General features: G+C 35.5%; 1 protein-coding gene across 2 annotated transcripts in view; it reads right to left on the bottom strand.

Annotated features, from left to right (window-relative positions):
- The window catches only part of LOC100370829 (protein Hook homolog 3-like), a 30,414-nt gene that overhangs the window by 4,612 nt on the left and 3,436 nt on the right, over positions 1-22,366 (bottom strand). For both annotated transcript variants that reach the window (XM_006824261.3, XM_085503140.1), the window contains exons 2-17: positions 16,562-16,647; positions 14,506-14,629; positions 12,844-12,976; positions 11,783-11,997; positions 10,868-10,962; positions 8,759-8,903; positions 6,433-6,645; positions 6,100-6,264; positions 5,818-5,963; positions 5,333-5,473; positions 4,562-4,655; positions 3,378-3,412; positions 2,552-2,634; positions 1,536-1,741; positions 499-570; positions 51-190 (exon numbers count right to left, since the gene is read on the bottom strand). In XM_006824261.3, coding sequence (XP_006824324.2) covers positions 51-190; positions 499-570; positions 1,536-1,741; positions 2,552-2,634; positions 3,378-3,412; positions 4,562-4,655; positions 5,333-5,473; positions 5,818-5,963; positions 6,100-6,264; positions 6,433-6,645; positions 8,759-8,903; positions 10,868-10,962; positions 11,783-11,997; positions 12,844-12,976; positions 14,506-14,629; positions 16,562-16,647 — 2,093 coding nt within the window. The remainder of the gene's footprint in view (positions 1-50; positions 191-498; positions 571-1,535; positions 1,742-2,551; positions 2,635-3,377; positions 3,413-4,561; positions 4,656-5,332; positions 5,474-5,817; positions 5,964-6,099; positions 6,265-6,432; positions 6,646-8,758; positions 8,904-10,867; positions 10,963-11,782; positions 11,998-12,843; positions 12,977-14,505; positions 14,630-16,561; positions 16,648-22,366) is intronic.

Here is a 22,366-nt window from a genome sequence, read left to right as displayed (position 1 = left end):
TTTGTGTCTAGGCTCGCCATGCAGCAACGGGATAGCATTGTCATAATCACCTTGCCCCATTGTTTGGACTCCCAGTTGTGATGGTTTGGGATCGTCTCGTACTGGCTTGTCGTTGCCTGGCTAAGAAAGACTGACCCGTTGCGCTGTTAGCTAACCTCTCTTCTGCAGCTTTCCTGTGTAATTGCATACCCTGTGGAAGAGAGATGCAGGTTGATAAGGTTTTTCTTTCTATTTTTAGTACCAGGTATGTTAGTTGACTTACCAGATTATACCATGCACTGACTGAGTTTCTCTTCCACTTCATTCACAGACTTGGTCTTCTCAGGTCATGCTAGGTTAATAAGGTTCGTCTTTTTATTTGGTATGTTAGTTGACTTATCAAATTATACCATGCACTGACTATGAGTTTCTCTTCCACTTCATTCACAGACTTGGTCTTCTCAGGTCATGCTAGATTAATAAGGTTCATCTTTTTATTTGGTATGTTAGTTGACTTACCAAATTATACCATGCACTGACTATGAGTTTCTCTTCCACTTCTTTAACAGACTTGGTCTTCTCACGGTCATTCTTAAACCAAAAACACATGAAACAGTATTTAAACTAACCTAAGAACACATTTATCATGAAAGGGACAAAGTAACAGAAAAACAATAGTGCAAGGAAATACTAGTGACCCACAAATCCTGATATCCACTCAGTCTGTTATGAACACAGCGCCATCTAGTGGCAGAATCAGAAATTACTTAATATGTTCCAATGCACTAATGTAAATTTAAGGTGTATCTATAGTCGAAACATTAAGGATCAGTCAGTATAGAGGTTAATTGTTAGAAAAAATAGATTATGTAATCTCCATGATTGCAATGAAGAGGGCAATGAAAAACACTGTTTTACAATATTTTATCTACTTTATTTATCTTCGAGCTCCATTGCTGTATCTGAATGATATATGTATCATTCAGATTATTCCTTTTCAACATTTTTTTCCTGAGCTTATTTGAAAAAAACGTACAATGGAATGACATCAAAAGTTGCATATTGATATTAAGGGCTATAGTGAATTGGTGCACCTGACTTTCAGCATTTAAATATTAGGTCAACTGGTCAGCCATCTTGGTTTGAAATTATGCCACAATTATGACCAGAGCACAAGAAAAGAAGTTCAATCATATTCAAAAGCAAAATTTAGACTCGTTCACGTACACATTTTTTTCATACAGCTCAACTCATTGATAAGCAATATCACAGTATCTATGAGTCAATGCAATGTTGGTGGGGTCTCTTATCTTGAAGTGGTTCATGTTAACATGTCTATGCTTGGACTCTAGTTTGGTATAGTATTTTTGTGTGTTATTGGACTTTACTAACTGTACAATATGAGATAGGGAAATGCAAGATCTGTGTTTATACAGATTTTTGTAAGTGCATTATTTTATTTTATTTACCTTGTTTTATTTTATGTTTTTAAGAATCATGTCTGATCCCGTTCAGCATAAATCTAATTTTTGTGCGTGGCCTAGAAGTCAACCTACCTCTAAATGCTCTATAAGTTTCTGTTTTTCTGTAAGTTGATTCTTTAATGCTTGCACTTCAGGGGCTGCACCAGGATTCTGTTTTGGATCAAGTGTCCTTATGACGCTTTTTGCTTTGTCTAAATACTTTTTATACCGATCTTCCATCGCCCTCATATCCTCATCTTTTCTATTCAGCATTTCTTGAAGGGCCTGGATTTCATCATCTGTAATGTTCAAACAATTGTTTTTTTGATTCTCTATACCTATTACTGTCATTTCAGTCGTTCTTTGAACGATTATATTTAACTAAATATTGCTACACTATAGCAAGTTGTTATCAACATTGTCGGTAAATGTACAGCAATTGCTTCCAATGTTGAAGTTGTTTTGCTACAATCAAGTGTATTGATATGTAAAAAATAGTGTTATTGGTGTAACTGAAAATGGCGGAATACTAGTGAACACAAAGTTAAATTTAAAGGCTCTTTGGTTTCTTTGATGTTTTGTGTGTTCTTAGTAGCACATGTGTTTACGTAAATGCCAGAGTAATCTCTATGAGTCATACATTGTAATTAAAGATCCAGTAAACAATACATGTACAAATGTTGGTTCACACATGCTTCCAATAGAGCACATACCATACTTGCACTTTTCCACAAATTTTAATCAATACGCAGCAAGTTTCAATGAGACATATCTTATCTAATACTTTTGGAATTCATTCATTTAAAAAAACTTTCACGCATAAAAGCAAATATCACTTTTCTGAATGTATAGCATTCAATTCAATACCGTTGTATATTTTATTCATGTTTTTCCATTGGTATTTTTATATCACATAAGTTATGTCTGTACTCTTTGTTTATTCACTACTCAAATAGACGAGCTGTTTGGACCTTTTTTTTTGTTGAATATAAATTAAGTTGTGTTGCATTGTGATGCGATGTGATGTGATGCGATGCGATGTGATGCGATGTGATGCGCTGTTGAAATTATCTCCAACCAAATAAACCATTGAAATCCATTCAGCTTACCACTATTAGCAACCTTAGGTTCCAAATCATCAATATATGCATTTTTCTTCATTATGTCAACATCCATTTCTCGAACTTTTTCCCTGTCAAAGTGGAAAAGCAAAGAAATGACACATTAAATAGTTTTTCTGGCATAATAAAAAAAGCATCTTCTCTCGGCTGAGACAGCTCTGCTGTTTTCCAATAGAGAATTAAAGATATCACGAAATTAACAAATCTGGGAGAGGTCCATCTGAGGTAACTATATGTACAATATCAAAGCAATCGGAATTGCGGGTTTCAACAAAAAGTCAAAAATATCACTTTTTACTTAAAATTACAAAAATATTCTTCAAAATTAGCAAATTTGAATATATACACCAAAGCAATCAGACTTTTAGTTTTTAAGAAGAAGTTGATGTAAAAAGGTGATGTGGACGCCGAAAGACAAAGTCACCAGAAGAGCTACAAATTCAGACTAATTTTGGAAAATTTATTGATTTTTGAAAAAAAGTTGTTTATTTTATTAATGATATAGATTGATAGTATTTATTTGTTTTTCATTGGTACATAAGTATATAAATTTATTTGGTGGAGAATATTTATCTTATTCATTCCTGAAAATTAAAATGAGGGAATATTTTTGTAAATTGTTTTTCAGCAGCAAGTTTGAATTATTTCCCCCACAAAATTAGTATGCATACTATTAAATTGATACAATAGGCAAATATAATTCAAATATGATATAATAAATGATTTGTTTTTGAAAACCAACAAATTTCCTAAATTATAGTATGGTCAGGTCTTTACAAATTTGTAGAGATTGAAATAATATCATGATGCTTACATATAATCTTGTAATTTCCTCTTGAGTTCTGTTGTCTGATACAAAGACGAAAAGAAAAATACAAGTATTACATATTTATTACTATAATAATCATAGCCACACATCTAATATGCAACCCATGCGTACTATACACCACATGTAAAATACATTTGTTTAGACGAAAAATGAACTGTTTCAAATTACGCTAATTGAGGCAAACATAATAATTCACTAACAATTTGATACAGCATATTGATACAAAATCAGTATTTTTGACTGAACAAATGTACAAATAAATACACTAGTGTGAAGACAGCGTTCGGTTCGATTCACGTTCAATTCACGGTCGTTTCGCGTTTGATTGACGTACAAATTGAAATATCTATATTTTCCACAAAAAGTTTATATACAGCATATATTGTGTAGAAAAAATGGGGAACAACCTATTCCTTTTGGAGAAAATCATGGTTATAAATAGTCCTACAGTCTCGCTCACATCGGAAGTCACGTGGGCTCAAACAAGTATAAAATAGCCCTAGAAACAGTCGAGAATCGCATAAATATGTTTAAGAAAACTGAATTATCACCACTCAATTCAAAAAGAAATAAAAGACATTGATGATGTTTTTATTTATAATCATTGTCCTTTGACCTTCTGCGCATTCGCAGACACATCAAGGAACTGTCATGCGCACTACGAAAGTATTTATAACCTTAATTTCCACAGGAAATACTAAATTGATCTCTATTTTCCCCGCTCAAAAATATTGTTAAATTATCTGAAATTGTTATATATCAACATTTGAATGAATTATAGGTATTTCAGTGGACGTTTCAATCGTACGTGAATCGAACGCGAATTGAATGCGAATCGAACTGAACGCTGTCTCCACACTCGTCAAATAATTACAATTCCAAGAAATAATATCAACTTTATTAAACTGTTAATGTGATGTATTTTCAATATATATTCTGGACAATATATTAAAACATACATAACTTACATCACCTTTGCAATAACACAATTAGTGTCCACAACACAGACAGCGAACACAAGACAGATGACAGCCATGTATCCCTCCTATGGTGCAATCAAAGGTACACAACTAGAGCACACGACACAGACAACAAGCACCAGACAGATGACAGACATTGCTTTACAAGGTTATCAAAGAAACACAATTAACTTCAAGAAACTAACTTACTTCACTACTTGATACAACTACTTTATTGCTTGGTGGATGAAGTTTTAATTCTTCTAATTCTGCCTCTAGCTGCATAATTCGTTGATTCGCCGATCTGTCAGGATTAACAGAAAATAAGTTAACTGTAAGTTACAGCATTAAGAGTTTGTAAGCATTCAGTTTCAAGGAACAAAACATAGATGACAATGTACAACACTTTTCACACTAGGGTTCTCGAAATCATCATAGTTTACCAGCATGTTATTAACACAACACCTGCTGTCTTTACAGATAGCTGAAGTGAATGAAAAAACAGGCCATGTGTTACTGAGATCATCAAAGAACACATGTCTGAATCCTGATCTATCCAGCATCTATGATTAAAAAAAGGGATGCCTTGTGGCAATTTTTATCAAATTTTCCCAGAAAATGGGTACCTTCTCAACTCTGAGGTTAGGCCCTGTCTATGGTCTTGCTAGCACATGATGCCAAACTACCTAGGTCAGGGTACAAATTCTTGTCACAAATTCACAAAATAGTCCTGTTTATATAGCCTGCATTTTCCTTCAGAAGATTGAAACAAAAATAGTAAAAACTGAAAATTGACCCAAATTGAATCTGTTAGCTCCAAAATTATGGTTCTTTTCTAGAAACATTGAAGAATATAGGAAAAAAAGTGAAAAGGTGAAAAGGTTAATTATCAGGAATTGTTGAAATGCTAGAGAGGAGGTTAGACTAAAACAAGTGCAGTTTATGTTGCAATGGGAGAATAATATCTGCCAGTAACCTTACCTGTTGTGCAATTCTAATTCTGATTTCCTGACATTAGCATCTTCCAAAAGACTACGTAGTAACTGGGTCTCACCATCAGAACTCTCACCACGTTCTAATTTCAATATTTTATTCTCATGTTGTAATCGAAGTAACTTTTCTCTGGAAAAACAAAAAAGATAACAAAATATCATATTTATGTGATTATGAAAACAGCTGTGTCCTAAGCTTGTATTGCTAACTGAGTTTCATAAGCAAAGTTAACCAAATGTGTTACTGTATTACACAAACTATTTGAATCTAAAACCTAGTGAATATCCATGCAATATCAAATGCATTAACCAAACGAATATTTCACTTTTCAAAAAATGGGATCGCTAACAACACCTTATAATGAATGGTGTGCATATGTACACTATATATATGAAAAACACAGTGAAGTACAGTTAATATAAATTACTTTAATCTTAGCTGGAATTAATTGTGGTGACAAAACAAAGACTTACTTGATATCCGGTGTGACCATGTCTCCTAAAATTGGGGATGTACTGGTGTGTAATGTGTCCGGTGACCTGGGTGGTGACCTTTCTAAGTGTGATACTGTTAGTTCATCGTTGCACTCTTGAAGGGCGTCCCTTTCAGACATGAGTCGCTAAAAAAACACATTAATGAATCATCTTTCAATTAAAACAGCTCACATACTGTGCAAACTATGGGGCAGGAGTCACTGACCATTCAAAGAAAAACAATTCCACCCTAGCATCACACAAACCATACAATTGACTTACTACTTTTTCCCTGCTTAATACTTCTGTTTTTTCTTGTAATCTCTTTTGTTCAAATTCAGCTTTGTCCGCTCGCTGCGTTTCTTCTGTTAACTGTACATGTAACTCATGTAGCTGTCTTTTGTACATGTCGACTTGTGACCTGTATGAACCCGACTTTTTTAATTCCTACAAAGTAGAAAGAACATCATGAACAATATGTGAAAATATACAAGTCTCTCATTCTCAGGTGTCTAGGCTACCAAATAATCCAATAACGATGGCTTCATAAAATAGGGTGTTGCTACTCCATCCTGGTTTATAAGTCAAGCAGGACTCAATAAAAAAGAAACTCACATCTTCAAGATCAATATTGGTTTGCATATAAACAGTGTTCTTTTCTTCTAATAGCTTAAGTTGTCTTTTTAAATCACTCAATTCTTCTAATTTTTTCTTATAAGACTCTATCGTTGCTTCATATTTGCTGACTTTGTCCGAGGTATGCCGGAGTATGTCTAGTTCATCATTCAATGTCCTTGCTTCGTCTGCAAGCGTCGCTAGTTCTTCATTCTGTGAAAGAAAGTCATAAGATACTAAAAATGTGCAAACCGTACCTGACACATTGTATTTATTATACAGCTGAACTGTGAATATATAAACGATGGTGAATGCTGAGCTAAATTTGTTTGAAAATGAATACCATAATGCATGAATGAACTATTAGGAGTAGCATGATACCATAGTTCAAATAACAAGACATGAATTATCAAGTTTAGTAATTGATGGTTGATTGCATTAATAAGGACATACACTTCTGAATGTCAACAGTGCATGTCTATTCTGTAATAATGTCTACAGCACACCATGGTAACAATCATTGCTCAGGTGTACCAAAAATGTTTCTGGTCAGCATTTTTTTCATTTTTTTTGTCTGTCGATGAAATGATTAATCCCGCAAAATTTTTGCGCCCTCAAATATTTTAGAAAAAATCAAAAAACAAGGCCTTACTTATATCAAATCCTCTAGTACTAATTTTTATTTCTTCTTTACAAAATTTGTTAAATCTGACATTATTGCCGAGCTAAGTAGATAAATTATTCATAAATAACTGCTTTAATCTTTATAAAGTGATCAATAATGAATTTAGCGCCGACTCCAGATTAGTGAATGTGAAAGTTTACTAATATTAACAAGCAGCCTGTCGGCTGAGATAGCTCCGCTGTTAGCAATGCACATTGCAATTAAAGAACTGAAGATATCATTAGAAAATGAACAATATGCATAGTATCAATGCAACAGGACTTGCTGTTTTCAACAAGAATTCAAAAATATCATTTTTGACCATAAATGATTGTGGGTTTTAACAAGAAGAAAATATCACTTTTTACCAAAAATGACAAAAATATTCACAAAAATTAGAAAATTAAAGATATCATCATGAAATGAACAAATTTGAGAGTGGTCCACATGTAGTACCTATATATGTAATATCAAAGCAATTGGACTTGTGGTTTTCAACAAGAAGTCGAAAATATTACTTTTTACCAAAAATGACAAAAATTATCACCAAAATTAGAGAATTGAAGATATCATTACAAAATGAACAAATCTGAGAGAGATCTACATGTAGTACCTATATATGTAATATCAAAGCAATTGGACTTGCGTTTTTTAACAAGAATTCGAAAATATCACTTTTTATCAAAAATGACAAAAATATTCACCAAAATTAGAGAATTGAAGATATGATCATGAAATGAACAAATCTGAGAGAGGTCTACCCAAAGTACATATACACCAAGTATCAAAGCATTCAGGCTTGTAGTTTTCAAGAAGAAGTCGATAAAGTAAAACATTGACACGGACGACGGACACCGGACGATGACGGACGACGGACAATCACTCATTTGATAAGCTCCGCTCGACAAAGTCGACAGCGGAGCTAAAAAGTAAAACATTGACACGGACGACGACGGACAATCACTCATATGATAAGCTCTGCTCGACAAAGTCAACAGCGGAGCTAATAAAATACACAGCTTTACATGAACAGACATGACAGATCAGAAAGATCACACAGCTACAGGTGTACAGGCGTACAAACTGCATCTCATTCACATCTTGTGGTTTTGAAATAAAGGACGATGTACTGCCCACTATAGTGTGATGCAAGAACAGGCATGTACGCAATAATGGGCAAGATGCAGTTAACCCTATTACTTGAGTGAACATGACCCATCTGAGGCATAATATTGAGTAGTGCAGAGTCCTTTATCTCAATTATAATACCTCAAAATGTTGAAAAATATGTTCATGTATGCTTGAGAGGAAAAGAAGCGACCGTGTTGTTAGCATGTTAAAAACTCTTACTGTAACATGTAAAACATTCATAAACAAATGACAAGCAAAAATGTGTACAGAGAAAAATCATACCTACCTAGCCAGTCTGATGATACACATGTACTATAATATGTAATTGATATAGCAAGAGATGTTCAATTATTTTTAAAATATAGACATTGTCACTGGTAGGTAGCACATAGTAAAGTACATACACTGACACTCATCTCTCACAACTTGACATAAATAAGGAACCACTGAGAATCCATACATACAAAATGACAGGACAGGACCCCAATACATCACAGAATATTAAAGAAATAATACTCAGCTTAACAGTACCTTCTGTGCAAGTTCTATGATCTCCTTCTCCTGGACTTCGGCTTTTATCCTGAAATCTTCCCTCTGGGCCTCCAAGCGGTAATTTTCCTCCTGTAGTTGCTCAACCTGATTCTGTAACTGCTGATACCTCCTGCCAACAGGGGTACTGCACAGATGATAGAACAGCAGCAATTATGAATGGCTATTCTGCCAAGCAATGAGTACCCCTACTGGGCAGTTCAGGTATCCCAGAGCATTTACAAGTTAATCATGTTATATATAGGAGAAATGAACATGCTGGTTAGTGTAAATAATAACATGCCATATCAGGGTTAGGTAAAGGTAATTTAAATATTACGTAACCCAGCTAATACATTCGCCAGGATTATGTATATATTTCAGCAAAGTTAGGGAGTCATTCCACAGGTTTGTTTACAATTAGCATATTGGTATCATACAACACCTGGTATCACTGTTGTCCGATACTAATAGGCTAATTAGCTCAACCTTCTGGTCAACACATCCCCAGTTTTTTTAAACATATACATAACACCAGCAAGGTACAAATTAATAGAATTTTTTACATATTATTGAATGATGTCAGGAAATACCAGTTAATTTATTTATATAATGTTGCACTGCTTCTTATGGTAAATTATCACACATTCATTTAATAACACATTTTGAGACAGCGCCCTCTGTGTTGAACACTGAAACATGATTTGAACAATCAATACATAAACCAGACAGGAATATACTGTACATAGCATCATATGAACCATCAAACTAACATAACACAAAAGCGTTCTCGATTGGTTCATTTTTAGGTCAAGTGTGAAAGAAGACACTATAGTGGTAAATGTTGTACTGTACTGTGGACAATAAACAACAAGTGCACCACAAAAATAAACATATCTACCAGTAGTACTGTAAAACCATTTATTTTCACTGACATTTAATTTCACTATTTTGATATTTTGAGCATATTCACCGTGTTTTAATTTCACGAATTTGTCAAGGAAACAATGAGTTTTATTGTTACTTTACATGTTCATGTAGATTTAATTTAGCTGATTTTACTTATCAGTGAAAATAGCAAAATTAAAACCCAGTGAATAATTACTGCATTTACAATACTCAATGCAAAATCCACCAGCAATTGCATTCAACACAGTTCTTGTTTAGCGTCACGTATTTTGCATCAAAATGTTAATGTGCATGCTGGCAAATACAATCTCAGCACCATGTGTATGGTGCAGACTGCAAAACATAACTTAACAAAAGGTCTGAAGGTCCAAAAATATGGTGAAAATTTTACAAATTGTGAACAAAAATTTGCACTGAATTTTGGGCGAGAAAAATATTCTTTTCCCTCACCACAGCCCTAAAATTATATACTGTGATAGCAGCAACGATTCACAGTATGTGTGCATACCTTCCTATTAAAGTAAACAAACAACAGAAAAACTGCTTTAATAGGGAAAAGATGTGTTACATATAAGCAGACTTTGATACAGACGCCTACATGTCAGAGCTCCCTGATTTTAGCATGGCTACGAGAATCAAGGTGAGAAAAATCGTATTCAGCAAGCAACGTGCACTTCTGTTGGTGAAGTAGCTCAATTACAGGTAATACGGTACACATGTAACAGGACAACACCTTAAGTTATTGGTTACCTTAGCATGTTATAGTTATAAATATTAATAATAATGAAGTAGGAAATTTATGGTTTAATATAGGTAAGTGATGTAAACACAGAGGCACAGATGTCTACGATACTCTAATTAAAGCCATCACAATGGCAGACTGAAAATCCACAAAGTCAGAGATATCGGTAATCTACATTTTAATAGTATTATCTCATTATGATTTCACAGGATAGACAATAATCACATATGTTGCAATTATCAGCCACAATAACTAATAATTCAATACTTCTAATTAAACAGAAGTGAATAACAGCTACATAAATATTTGTTAATAAATATATCATGACATTGTGAAACACTTTGATCTGTAGATTTTAAAAATTTGAAAATTGAGCCTACTTTCTATTACTAAGTGTTTATCATTGTAAATATTGACTGCCTAGGTTCATTTAAGTCCAGTAATTTTAAAATGATACTCACGTGGGGTCATCCAATCCTTCTCCTTGTTCTATTTTTTCAGATAATCGTTCATTTTCGGCATGTAATTTCTGTTTTTCTTCAGCCAGCGATGCAACCTGTGTGAAGTGGAAAAATGTTAAGAGTTAAAATGAACTGAATGCAGCATTCAGAAAAAGACAAAAATGATACGCTTATATTGAGATGTCCAAGAGTCTAATATTTGGTTGACACAGTTAGGGTATGTTTGGTACTCTGTTACTGTCTTATGTATATTTAAAGTGTTGTACATATCTCATGGAACCATTATGATGCAGTGCAGCCACTGCAGCACCTCAAAATTTCTTGTTTGCATCCATCAATCAACATTACTTGATATTTGACGGAAATATTACGCATTATAAGATCCCTACATTTATAAAAATTACAGGTTGTTTTTAATTTACAGGAATTCTTGAAGAAGCAAGAAGGCAAACTTGTTTATGAAATGCTATAATGGTTTGGTTTTTGATTCAGAATGTCACTAGATTCAATTTATCAAATCATTTATTCAAATTCTGCAATGTGAAAGCACTGTTTGTCTAAAGAGTTGTCAGCAAATTTGTGAGTGAGTTTACTAGGTTGCTGTAATAAAAGATACATCTTGCATCTCAGTAACAATTTCCAAATGTGATCTCAAAACCACCGGCCGGGCGTCAATTCTAAGCTGGCTACCAACTGGCTTTGTCTTTGAGTATCAACGTCATCAATAATTTCAACTTATTCTTTGTAGGAACTGTCTATTTTACTAATATGAGACATAGTTAGGCAGATTACTCTGCATAATTTCAATATGTGGCAGTTTTGAAAGCAAGCTAAGTTCAAATATTATTTTACACTCGACTATGCAGTAGATCACAGTGCTAGTGGCGTAAAGGAACCTGATGGAGACGGACGTACCTGTGTATCAAGTTCATGACATCTTTGTACAATTTCTTCTTTTTCACCTTGTATCCTTTGCACATCCTCCAGAGCTCTTTTTAATTGCTGTTCAATTTCGGCAAAGTCTTCAGCAGCCTGGGACATAGGTTTCTCTTTTGTCATCAATTCCTGTATTGCATTCATCACCACAACCTGTACTGCTTCTTCCATCCCCATAATGATGTTAATGTACTCTGAAGACGATACAAATATAGAACACTTGATAAAATTAAATTAATTAAAAATTCCAGGAGTTCAATGTATATTTTCTGTGGGGGTAACCAAGAAGGGATAGGGGTAGCAATGTTACACTTATAATCTGGATCCTGAAGAGCAGAAATAGATGCCATTTGACTATCTTGAATTTGATTGTCAATTAAATGAATGTGCAACATGATGTATAATGTATATCTAAATTCTGAACATGATTGGTCTGAGAATGTTTGAAGATATAGCTCTGGAATCTAATTTATAAAAACAAAATCTGATCTGATCTGAAAAACAAAAAACAATGCATCAAGGTTCCATGATGCCTAATGTTTGTACCAAGTTTGAACGAAATCTGACCGAGAGGGCGATAGGGGTAGTACAAATGTATGTGTAGCTTACATACATGTACATGTATATGTACGAAGGCTGACCAAGATCTGGTTCTAGAATGGCAAAAATGCTTAATCATGATTGGTCAAGGCATGTAGGAGATAAGCTCTAACACATCTAAAAAGCTAAACAATGTGTATCAAGGTTCTTTAAAATCTAATGTATATACCAAGCATGGCTTCACCCAAGAAAATGTCACTGAGGTCCCGTGATTTTATTAACTTAATCATTGCTTAGATTCATACAATCAGCAAAAATTACATTTCAAAAAACCATGTGCTATGGTTACTACACAATAACGATAGAAAGTACACAACTATTACGTTACCAAGTAATGAATCAACTAGAACCCTATGATCAGTTAAAATCAAAATAAAGCATTTGGACAAATACTGAGGTTATAATTTAAGTTTATCCAGGATGCTTTGATGAGTACATACTTTCCTTATGGTCACAATTGACGGCACATCCCAATGTCAGCTGTAGAAGTCTACCCAACTCTTCTGGATCTTCACGTTCACCAATAGCATTCACATCAGGCATACGATAGTCATATATTTGTTGCCCTAGGATCTGCATTGATAGATTACATGTATGCATGTCAGGGGCACGTTTGACATACAGAGTATCATAGAGGCAAAAGTAATAACCCTGTCAATGCCAAAGTCAACTTTTGTAAGCAACATAAAATCCACAATTTCAATATAACATGAGATATAAATTTTAGAAGGACATTGGATCATGGTGAACTGTGACCCAGTGCATTAAATAACAAGCAGCCTGTCGGCTGAGATAGCTTCGCTGTTAGCAATGCACATGGCAATTAAAGAACAGAAGATATCATTAGAAAATGAACAAATCTGAGAGAGGTCCACATGTAGTACCTATATGTATAATATATCAAAGCAATTGGACTTGCGGTTTTCAACAAGAAGTCGAAAATATCACTTTTTACCAAAAATTACAAAAATATTCATCAAAATTAGAGAATTAAAGATATCATTATGAAATGAACAAATCTGAGAGAGGTCCACATGTAGTACCTATATATGTAATATCAAAGCAATTGGACTTGCGGTTTTCAACAAGAAGTCGAAAATATCACTTTTTACCAAAAATTACAAAAATATTCACCAAAATTAGAGAATTGAAGATATCATTACAAAATGAACAAATCTGAGAGAGGTCGACATGTAGTACCTATATATGTAATATCAAAGCAATTGGACTTGCGGTTTTCAACAAGAAGTCGAAAATATCACTTTTTACCAAAAATGACAAAAATATTCACCAAAATTAGAGAATTAAAGATATCATTACAAAATGAACAAATCTGAGAGAGGTCGACATGTAGTACCTATATATGTAATATCAAAGCAATTGCACTTGCGGTTTTCAACAAGAAGTCGAAAATATCACTTTTTACTAAAAATGACAAAAATATTCACCAAAATTAGAGAATTGAAGATATCATCATGAAATGAACAAATCTGAGAGAGGTCTACCCAAGGTACATATACACCAAGTATCAAAGCATTCAGGCTTGTAGTTTTCAAGAAGAAGTCGAAAAAGTAAAACATTGACACGGACGACGACGACGGACAATCACTCATATGATAAGCTCCGCTCGACAAAGTCGACAGCGGAGCTAAAAATACCAAAATTCAGTCACAAAAAAGTTTCCTTAGTTGAATTAAGCTAAATGAAGTTTCTCTGAAAATAATTCTTCAATTCATGACCTTTACAGTCATTCTGAGAAATATTCAGTTAGTTAATAGCAAGATGGCATACTTATGTGTTTGTCCATCTAGACTTGAAGGCAGCATGCCATCTGTTAAGCAGTGCTGCCAAATTAAGAACAAAGCAAACGCCAAAGTGCTTCACAAAGTTATAAGCCATATTTCTAATTGACTGTCCAAATTATTCTCAGAATGGCTGTAATGCCGTGAACAAGTGTCAGGCATTGCTTAGTTCTAAGACCAGTACTGAGAGGGAAGATTTTTCTGCACAATTTTGCTTTTTCTCTTTTCTTTGCTGTGGTATCAGTCACAATTTTAACCACACACTTTTGATAGTAGAAGGAAGGGTTACTTTTCACTCACATCATTCTGGTAGTCTAGAATTCCTTTCAACACTTTCTTCAGATTACTGACTTTTAATCGCCAGTTGTCTCCAACACCTTGCTTTATTCGACCAAACCAATTTGCATCAAAAAAGGAGGGGGCACTGAAAGTAAACACAAGAACCTGATAACACATGTTGTCAGGGCTAGAATTTGTTTTTTTCTTCCGAGCCTTGATAGGGTTCTACTGATTTGAAAAGTAAATATGTATGTAACTCTACGCTAATCAATCACTGTTTTTTGGAGATTGAATGTACCATATTTGCTCTACTAGGAACGCAAATAAACCAAAAAATTGCATTTATTGTAAGCTTGATCACTAAAATATGACATGCATGTACCGGGGATACTCTATTTACTCTATCTCCAATAGAAGTACATGTAAAGGAAGGAGTACAATTATTGTATATTGACTCATTCAAATACTACTTATTTGACCTGAGACACACATCTGTCATATATGTACAAGGTATGTGCTACTAATAGAGCAAATACGGTAATATGTAAAACAACCTACGATACTCATTTTATGTAAGATATCTATTAAGTACATGTATTATCAATCATAATTCTTTGTGAATTTCTATTACCAGTAGTCTAGTAAAGTGAATCAACAGCAGCCTAGGGCATACAGAGTGCTAATTCTTGTCCCAAGGACTACTATTTTTGTAATTTAGACATCAAATCTTGGATCAAATGGATATAATAAAATAACATTTGCAACTTTGAACTTTGTGCCTGTTACTACCAAGAACAATAACCACCGAATATACATAATGCATTAGACAAGGTTGTTTGGCATGTCTGGTTCAGCATATGTAGTAAAATCAACCCATTACACAATGAATGCATTAGACAGGGGTTTGAAAAACAGTTGTTTAGCATGTCTGGTTCAGCATATGTAGTAAAACGCTAGACAATATGAACCCATTACACAATGAATGCATTTCCTACTAACTAAATATAGACACTCTGTGTGTTACATGTATATGTTATGTATTTATAGAACAAGGTAAGGGTATAGGTTGGAGAGAAGGGCAGGTGGTCATGTACAATCATTGTTCTATTGTTCCATAGGACTATAAAAATGTGAATAATGACAATATACAATAGTATAGTGTAATTTATAAAAATAAACACAAATACCACTCAATTTAACTTTTTTCAAAGGTTCTCAGCATTTCCACTGAATTTAATTATGAGATTTTTTTAAATTTATTGTTGGGCAAGTTGTTGGCAATAATGTATCTTGTTATAATCCCTAACATTACATTGAGTCACATAAAAAAATGCAGAGTTCTCTCCAGAACATCATATAGTCCCAAATGTGATAAACAATAAACAATAATAACAATGAACTCAATCAAGCTAATTAACCTAGTCCATTGTTATGTAAATTATCCACTAATTTGAGTAATTTTTGCCAAAACTTGTGTTAAAACAGTCGGGCTGAGTCAGCCCAATACAATTTATAGATTTGCTGCTTGAAGGCTTGGCATGAACCGAAATCAGGCCCTCAGTGATGAACTTAAGAGAACACATACTGATTCATACTAGTATAACATAGCGATGAAGGGAAATGCAGCTAGATATGGTCAGATACTGACGCATTTTTATGTGCTGCTGCAACTAGCTTCTTTTTGCAATGCTGCATCAACGCAAAAAACAGTTCTTAGAATAATCATGTGTTAGATGACTTATAATAAATACTGTAACAGCAAATAGATATGATCTCAATATAACAATTATTAATATCATCATACATGTGTTGTCTACCATGTTTTGGTCAACTAACAGATCGATGAACAAGGGTGTGATTTCAAGTGGGTCCTGATATGGGTCTCAACTAACATGACCGCAAATGCTATACCGGTAATCCTTTTTCAAACATGAAAGCTTACAAATTACAACATAGTATATATTTGACTTCGGGGGGGGGGGGGGGTACACAAATGGCAGTAAATGTTTTACATCTGTGTTTGTATTGGGAATGATGATATATTTGATAAAATGGGAAATAAATAAATCTAACTTACATCTGACAGAGTACTTCACATATCGCTACGCCATCAGTGAGCTCGTTCACCGTTTCATGTTTACACCTTATTTCAAACGTCTGTAACTGTTGATGGAAAAATTACAATTAGCCCTGAATAAACATACATTTATTTACTATAAAATTTGAACAGCAGCACAATCACATACATTGATATGAGAAAAATCATCAAGGGGAAATCCGCTACACTTAGTGAATAGTTTTTAGAATCTCCATCTATCACTTAAACTTAATAATGAATGTTTGGACAGGACAGTATGCACACCAATTTATATGTCTGAATAAACAGTGGAACACATGGCATGCCTGGTGTGAGGAAAACATAATACCCACTGTACCACACCCAGAAAGCTCACAATGACCACATGTACTGTCCCTATCAGACTTGATTCCCTGGGATTGCACCATGGAAAGTGTCACTTACGTGTATTTTATTTCTTTCTTTTTAAAAATAAACACACAATGTACACAATATTATCGGTCTAGGTTCACATGCACTACTGAAGCCATTCTAGATTCTGAATCAGGGCGCAATTGATAGTGTGGTTGCTCAGCTTCATGATCAAACAAACACAAAACATCATACAGCTATTTATTTTATTCAGCCAAATAAAAATATACTGTTTTCATTATGTAAATAAATGTGACCCACCAAACATCTTGACCTTGTCTGACATGAGCACTCATAGATTTTTCATTTGATTTTTCATTTTTTACATGAGGAAATAATTATATCATGGCAACATACTTTATAGAAATGTAATCTGTTATGACTTGTTACAAACCACCGGGGTATTTTTTTTTACACAGCTGGCTGCCATGTATCCAGGCATAAACATCATGTGTACTGTAAAATCATTTTAAGATTGCTCGATAGTGTTCCAAACTGTGGTTGGTTCGAATGGATGTACAGGTGTTTTTTTGTGACCCATATCACCTACATGCATGTGTTATCATAGGGTAGTGAAATATTCTATGCAGTCCTACGACTATGTCTTTGCAAATGCCCTTAAAGTCATTAGATCACAAAAATGCCTGGGAACAAAAATTAAGCAGTACACAGTATTGTGCACTCAAAAAACACATCTGAAAAGACCTGGCGAAAATTACTATGAACATGAACATTGTGAATTATTGCATCAGTGAACATTTCACACTAGGTCTCTGAGACGGGCAGTTGCTGTAACTTTGACTACATCAGTGAACAATCAACATTTCATACTGGGTCTCAGAGACGGGCAGTTGCTGTAACTTTGACTACATCAGTGAACAATCAACATTTCATACTGGGTCTCAGAGACGGGCAGTTGCTGTAACTTTGACTACATCAATGAACTATCAACATTTCACACTGGGTCTCAGAGACGGGCAGTTGCTGTAACTTTGACTACATCAATGAACTATCAACATTTCACACTGGGTCTCAGAGACTGGCAGTTGCTGTAACTTTGACTACATCAATGAACTATCAACATTTCACACTGGGTCTCAGAGACTGGCAGTTGCTGTAACTTTGACTACATCAATGAACTATCAACATTTCACACTGGGTCTCAGAGACTGGCAGTTGCTGTAACTTTGACTACATCAATGAACTATCAACATTTCACACTGGGTCTCTGAGACTGGCAGTTGCTGTAACTTTGACTACATCAATGAACTATCAACATTTCACACTGGGTCTCTGAGACGGGCAGTTGCTGTAACTTTGACTACATCAGTGAACTATCAACATTTCACACTGGGTCTCAGAGACTGGCAGTTGCTGTAACTTTGACTACATCAATGAACTATCAACATTTCACACTGGGTCTCTGAGACTGGCAGTTGCTGTAACTTTGACTACATCAATGAACAATCAACATTTCACACTGGGTCTCAGAGACTGGCAGTTGCTGTAACTTTGACTACATCAGTGAACAATCAACATTTCACACTGGGTCTCAGAGACTGGCAGTTGCTGTAACTTTGACTACATCAGTGAACAATCAACATTTCACACTGGGTCTCAGAGACTGGCAGTTGCTGTAACTTTGACTACATCAGTGAACAATCAACATTTCACACTGGGTCTCAGAGACTGGCAGTTGCTGTAACTTTGACTACATCAATGAACAATCAACATTTCACACTGGGTCTCTGAGACTGGCAGTTGCTGTAACTTTGACTACATCAATGAACTATCAACATTTCACACTGGGTCTCTGAGACTGGCAGTTGCTGTAACTTTGACTACATCAATGAACAATCAACATTTCACACTGGGTCTCAGAGACTGGCAGTTGCTGTAACTTTGACTACATCAGTGAACTATCAACATTTCATACTGGGTCTCTGAGACTGGCAGTTGCTGTAACTTTGACTACATCAGTGAACTATCAACATTTCACACTGGGTCTCAGAGACGGGCAGTTGCTGTAACTTTGACTACATCAGTGAACTATCAACATTTCACACTAGGTCTCTGAGACGGGCAGTTGCTGTAACTTTGACTACATCAGTGAACAATCAACATTTCATACTGGGTCTCAGAGACGGGCAGTTGCTGTAACTTTGACTACATCAGTGAACAATCAACATTTCATACTGGGTCTCAGAGACGGGCAGTTGCTGTAACTTTGACTACATCAATGAACTATCAACATTTCACACTGGGTCTCAGAGACGGGCAGTTGCTGTAACTTTGACTACATCAATGAACTATCAACATTTCACACTGGGTCTCAGAGACTGGCAGTTGCTGTAACTTTGACTACATCAATGAACTATCAACATTTCACACTGGGTCTCAGAGACTGGCAGTTGCTGTAACTTTGACTACATCAATGAACTATCAACATTTCACACTGGGTCTCAGAGACTGGCAGTTGCTGTAACTTTGACTACATCAATGAACTATCAACATTTCACACTGGGTCTCTGAGACTGGCAGTTGCTGTAACTTTGACTACATCAATGAACTATCAACATTTCACACTGGGTCTCTGAGACGGGCAGTTGCTGTAACTTTGACTACATCAGTGAACTATCAACATTTCACACTGGGTCTCAGAGACTGGCAGTTGCTGTAACTTTGACTACATCAATGAACTATCAACATTTCACACTGGGTCTCTGAGACTGGCAGTTGCTGTAACTTTGACTACATCAATGAACAATCAACATTTCACACTGGGTCTCAGAGACTGGCAGTTGCTGTAACTTTGACTACATCAGTGAACAATCAACATTTCACACTGGGTCTCAGAGACTGGCAGTTGCTGTAACTTTGACTACATCAGTGAACAATCAACATTTCACACTGGGTCTCAGAGACTGGCAGTTGCTGTAACTTTGACTACATCAGTGAACAATCAACATTTCACACTGGGTCTCAGAGACTGGCAGTTGCTGTAACTTTGACTACATCAATGAACAATCAACATTTCACACTGGGTCTCTGAGACTGGCAGTTGCTGTAACTTTGACTACATCAATGAACTATCAACATTTCACACTGGGTCTCTGAGACTGGCAGTTGCTGTAACTTTGACTACATCAATGAACAATCAACATTTCACACTGGGTCTCAGAGACTGGCAGTTGCTGTAACTTTGACTACATCAGTGAACTATCAACATTTCATACTGGGTCTCTGAGACTGGCAGTTGCTGTAACTTTGACTACATCAGTGAACTATCAACATTTCACACTGGGTCTCAGAGACGGGCAGTTGCTGTAACTTTGACTACATCAGTGAACTATCAACATTTCACACTGGGTCTCTGAGACTGGCAGTTGCTGTAACTTTGACTACATCAGTGAACTATCAACATTTCACACTGGGTCTCAGAGACGGGCAGTTGCTGTAACTTTGACTACATCAGTGAACTATCAACATTTCACACTGGGTCTCTGAGACTGGCAGTTGCTGTAACTTTGACTACATCAATGAACAATCAACATTTCACACTGGGTCTCAGAGACGGGCAGTTGCTGTAACTTTGACTACATCAGTGAACTATCAACATTTCACACTGGGTCTCTGAGACTGGCAGTTGCTGTAACTTTGACTACATCAATGAACAATCAACATTTCACACTGGGTCTCAGAGACGGGCAGTTGCTGTAACTTTGACTATATCAGTGAACTATCAACATTTCATACTGGGTCTCTGAGACGGGCAGTTGCTGTAACTTTGACTACATCAATGAACAATCAACATTTCACACTGGGTCTCAGAGACGGGCAGTTGCTGTAACTTTGACTACATCAATGAACAATCAACATTTCACACTGGGTCTCAGAGACGGGCAGTTGCTGTAACTTTGACTACATCAGTGAACTATCAACATTTCATACTGGGTCTCAGAGACGGGCAGTTGCTGTAACTTTGACTACATCAATGAACTATCAACATTTCACACTGGGTCTCAGAGACTGGCAGTTGCTGTAACTTTGACTACATCAGTGAACTATCAACATTTCACACTGGGTCTCTGAGACTGGCAGTTGCTGTAACTTTGACTACATCAGTGAACTATCAACATTTCATACTGGGTCTCTGAGACTGGCAGTTGCTGTAACTTTGACTACATCAGTGAACTATCAACATTTCACACTGGGTCTCTGAGACTGGCAGTTGCTGTAACTTTGACTACATCAGTGAACTATCAACATTTCATACTGGGTCTCTGAGACTGGCAGTTGCTGTAACTTTGACTACATCAGTGAACTATCAACATTTCACACTGGGTCTCAGAGACGGGCAGTTGCTGTAATTTTGACTACATCAGTGAACTATCAACATTTCATACTGGGTCTCTGAGACTGGCAGTTGCTGTAACTTTGACTATATCAATGAACAATCAACATTTCATACTGGGTCTCAGAGACTGGCAGTTGCTGTAATTTTGACTACATCAATGAACAATCAACATTTCACACTGGGTCTCAGAGACGGGCAGTTGCTGTAACATTGACTACATCAATGAACTATCAACATTTCACACTGGGTCTCTGAGACGGGCAGTTGCTGTAACTTTGACTACATCAATGAACATTTCACACTGAATCCCTGAGACACAAAATCACTGTAACTATGATATATTTGATCTAAATTAACTTCCCTAATAAATCATTAAATAATAGAAAACTTGCACCTAGTGTTGTTATCGAGAGTGGTAAACAAATGTTACCCCAATCACATAATACCTACAATAAAGCCCCCCCCCCAACAAATGAATTTGTTAGTGTATGTAGTGAAATATGTTATGAATATTAACATTCCTTCCCTTATAGTAATAAACAATAGCACAGGACAGACAATGTCTGACATACAGGTTTTCTTTAACAGTATATAGAAAGAAACAAGAAGGACTTTGTAGATGGTGACAAAAGTTTACAAGCGTCTGATAGAGGTGAGAAAAAGTTGAGTAAGACAGAGGCATACTATTAAAACTTTGATAGCCAATCATTAATTATATGGGTAGTTGATCTGGATGTATCCACTTATGAAGTAGACAAGACCAGATGAGACATTCCAATTGTACCAAGAAACTATGCCGCCAAAACAGCCAACAACTACTGGATTCCTTCAAACTTTATCACATTGTTCAATTATAAAGCATCTCACAAACTTCTGCAATGTCTACAACAACCTGGACAACTCCTTTGTCATTTTGCATTGAGAGGTTAAGTAAGTACTTTATTACTTCTATATCTATTGTTATCCACACCTATTATTACCATTGTACAACAGCTATTGTCAACACAACAGTAAGGTCGTACAAAGCCGAATAGCTA

The sequence above is a fragment of the Saccoglossus kowalevskii genome, chromosome 9, assembly GCF_978046115.1.
Source record: "Saccoglossus kowalevskii chromosome 9, keSacKowa6.1, whole genome shotgun sequence".
In the NCBI taxonomy this organism is placed as follows: Eukaryota; Metazoa; Hemichordata; class Enteropneusta; family Harrimaniidae; genus Saccoglossus; species Saccoglossus kowalevskii.
The sequence above is the reverse complement of the archived record's forward strand: the minus strand, read 5'-3'. Positions and strand labels throughout refer to the sequence as shown.